This window comes from Dama dama, chromosome 13 (genome assembly GCF_033118175.1).
Source record: "Dama dama isolate Ldn47 chromosome 13, ASM3311817v1, whole genome shotgun sequence".
Classification (NCBI taxonomy): domain Eukaryota; kingdom Metazoa; phylum Chordata; class Mammalia; order Artiodactyla; family Cervidae; genus Dama; species Dama dama.
The window spans coordinates 28592982-28596767 of NC_083693.1; the positions used below are offsets into that span (position 1 = coordinate 28592982).

Here is a 3786-nt window from a genome sequence, read left to right on the forward strand (position 1 = left end):
TGTTTTTCTTCTTCTAAGATGCATTATAGGCAGTGGGTGTTTAGTGAGCCTGCAAAAATTCTGAAGCTAAACTCAGGTGAGGCTGAGCATCAGGTGGGGCTCAGGGACCCAGGGTCTCTGCTTTAAGACTCCTGCCCACTGGGAATTATTGACCTCCAGAGATTTTCTTTTAAACTTAAAGGGGAGGTACTCTGTATACCCACTTCCACTGGGAGAAAGCAAGCCTAATCCCTAGTTGCCCACCCAACCAATAAACCCACAGACACACACCAACCAAGGCACTCTCATGGGGACAGACACACTTTGGCAATGAGGTCCCTCCAGAGGCCCAGGGTGTGAACAGCTGCACAGAGGGCTGTGTGCTGTGGAGTCAGCACCTTAGGAGGTGGGAGGGGGAGGTGGGCAGAGAAGGAAGGAGTCTCAGGTCCTGATGGGTCAGAAGAAGGAAAATGGGGAGAGGTGGTCAGGACACAGGAGACGAGAAAACCCAGGACAATCAGAAGAGGGGTGAAAAGCAGGAAATGTAGGAAAGATGAGAGAAGCAAGAGAAAGAGGAAAAACAAGTTGTGGGCAACCACACAAAACAATAAGAAGACAGAGGAGAAGGAGAGAAGGAAACAGAAAAGAGTGACATGAGTGGAGAAGGATATGAGAAGAGAGAGAGGAGATCCAGGAAGAGGACATCAGAGGATGTCAGAGAGCGGTGAGGATACCTCCTGTGAGCAGAAGATCAGGACTGGTCCCTGAGTCCCTACAGAAACCTGGCGGGCCCAGTACACCAGGTCGGCCACGTAAACCAGCAGGTTGATGGCTGTCAGGACGGCCACAGCCAGACGCTGGTCCCAGGTGCACATGTGATAGGTGAGCTCATCTCCGCAGTCCCCATCACTGGACCTCTGGTGCTGCCTGACAAATTCCTCGTAGCACTGGTAGAGCGGCCAGAGGAGCAGAGCACTGACGTAGAGGAGGATGGAGAGCAGGTTGATCACAAGCTGGAAAATGGGGAAAGGGAATAACAGTCTGTTGTCAAATTCCCACAGGCTCAGCAGGAGAGCCACTGATGACAGGATGAAGCAGATGGAGTACACGGCCACACACCACTCCAGGGCCGGCTGGTGCATGTACAGGGAGGTGTTGCTGAGGAAGGCGAAGATGACACCAGCCATGAAGGTCTCCAGAACCTTCAGCAGGCCTGGCACGGTGTGCATGTAGCAGGAGATATTGTCCAGCTTGTAGCAGTTCCACATAAAGGCCACATCCATGGCATAGAACACAGAAGCGACACAGGAGAATGCAGTGGCGGCAATGGCCCGGTCCCCAAAGAGGCCATATGGAAGGAACTGGACGTAGGTGATGGAGTAGATGATGGAGATTGAGAGGCAGACGAGAGCAGCGTAGCAGGCATAGGTGACGGGGAAGTTGTACCAGTAGAAAGGAAAGAAGGACTGGAAATCCTTATACTCGACAATAACTACAACAAGGGTCATGGCAAAACAGAGGCACCAGATGGCCATGGACCAGTTACCTATGGCCCCTCTCAAAAAGCCCATGTCAGCCACCAGGGAGAAGGCCACACAGGTGGAGAAGAGCTGTGGCAGGCGAAGAAACCAGAACACTCTGAAAAATCTGGAAGTGGATGGCATGGTGTTGTGCTGATCAGGCACGTCACAGTAACCGGTATAACAGTGGTCCTCACTGAAGACCCACTAGAGAAAGATTCAGCTCCAGAGGTGGATGAAGTCAGATGCCTGGAAAAGTCTCAGGGCCCTGTGACAGCTGAGGCTCAGGATCTGTGGAGTTGGAACCAATGGCTCAGACACCTGCTTCAGAATGGTTCTCCCCACCCATCACCCTTGGCCTTGGCAGGAGACTTGTCTTATCTCAAAGTTCACAGCTGGGTGTGGTCTAGTCTCAACCATGAACACTGTGGATCTCTCTGAGCTGTGTACCATTATCTATGGAGACACAAGGTAGGATGGTCTTTAGCTGCACTTCCAAATCTTCAAGTCTTTCAAAATTGAAAATGAACTTTTAAAAAAATTGATTGGTAAAAAATTGACCTGAAGAAACATGAGACAATTTATGATCTCTATTGATTTCATTTACTGTGACTTCTCAAACATTCAGTTCTACCGTGTTTGATCACAAGTTGCTTTCCGACCCCAGTGGGGTGTCACGTCCTATAGAGAAGACGTACCATGTCACATATCTGAAGCTGAAAAATTCTGAATTTTGGAGCATATCTGACCCCAAGTGTTTCAGAAAAGGGATTGTGGATTGCACTGCTAACCCCATTCTACCAGAGTCAAAACTAAGGCTCAGGGCATTAAATTCCTTCTCTAGTTGACTCATTGGAAAAGACCCTGATGCTGGGAGGGATTGGGGGCAGGAGGAGAAGGGGATGACAGAGGATGAGATGGCTGGATGGCATCACTGACTCGATGGGCATGAGTTTGAGTAAACTCTGGGAGTTGGTGATGGACAGGGAGGCCTGGCGTGCTGCTATTCATGGGGTAGCGGAGAGTCGGACACGACTGAGCAACTGAACTGACAGACTGACTGAAGCTTATTTAACTTATATGCAGAGTACATCATGAGAAACACTGGGCTGGATGAAGCTCAAGCTGGAATCAAGATTGCCGGGAGAAATATCAGTAACCTCAGATATGCAGATGACACCACCCTTATGGCAGAAAGTGAAGAAGATCTAAAGAGCCTCTTGATGAAAGTGAAAGAGGAGAGTGAAAAAGTTAGGTTAAAGCTCAACATTCAGAAAACTAAGATCATTGCATCCTGTCCCATCACTTCATGGCAAATAGATGGGGAAACAGTGGAAACAGTGGCTGACTTTACTTTGGGGGGCTCCAAAATCACTGCAAATGGTGACTGCAGCCGTGAAATTAAAAGATGCTTACACCTTGGAAGGAAAGTTATGACCAACCTAGACAGCATATTAAAATGCAGAGACACTACTTTGCCAACAAAGGTCTGTCTCATCAAGGCTATGGTTTTCCCAGTAGTCATGTATGGATATGAGAGTTGGACTATAAAGAAAGCTCAGTGCCAAAGAACTGATGCTTTTGAACTGTGGGGTTGGAAGAGACTCTTGAGAGTCCCTTGGACTGCAGGGAGATCCAACCAGTCAATCCTAAAGGAGATCAGTCGTGAGTGTTCATTGGAAGGACTGATGTTGAAGCTAAAACTGCAACAATTTGGCCACCTGATGCGAAGAGCTGACTCATTTGAAAAGACCCTGACGCTGGGAAAGATTGAAGGTAGGAGGAGAAAGGGACGACAGAGGATGAGATGGTTGGATGGCATCACCGACTCGATGGATATGGGTTTGGGTGGACTCCGGGAGTTGGTGATAGACAGGGAGGCCTGGTGTGCTGTGGTCCATGGGGTCGTGAAGAGTCAGACACGACTGAGCAACTGAACTGAACTGAACTAATCTTCCGTTAAATCTTCACTTGGTAAATGGGAACTCTAGATAAAAATACCAAACTGTGGGTATGAACACTTTGCTCTACAGCCCAGCATGTCAGCACGGCTGTCCTGGGAGTGGGAGCCCCAGGACATGCCTTCAGGGCCACAGCTTCCTTCCACAGCAACCTGGAGACACATGTGTCCCAGCCTGTCCTCCGTGCAGCATCACTAGAAGGAGCTGCCGTCTAAGGGGACACAGCCCCACCCGGAGGAGAGTAGCCTCAGAAGTGAACAGGGAGGAGCCATGGGGTGAGAGCAAGGCCGTGGGGATAAGATGACGTGAGAAGTAGTGAAACAGAG

At 49.5% G+C, this 3786-nt stretch overlaps 1 protein-coding gene across 1 annotated transcript; it reads right to left on the reverse strand.

Moving 5' to 3' along the window:
- Window positions 1-683: 683 nt before the first annotated feature.
- On the reverse strand, window positions 684-1643 carry LOC133067983 (myeloid-associated differentiation marker-like). Its single transcript, XM_061159091.1, has one exon. It carries the CDS (start codon window positions 1641-1643, stop codon window positions 684-686), a length of 960 nt encoding a protein of 319 aa, XP_061015074.1.
- Between the last annotated feature and the right edge of the window lie 2143 nt (window positions 1644-3786).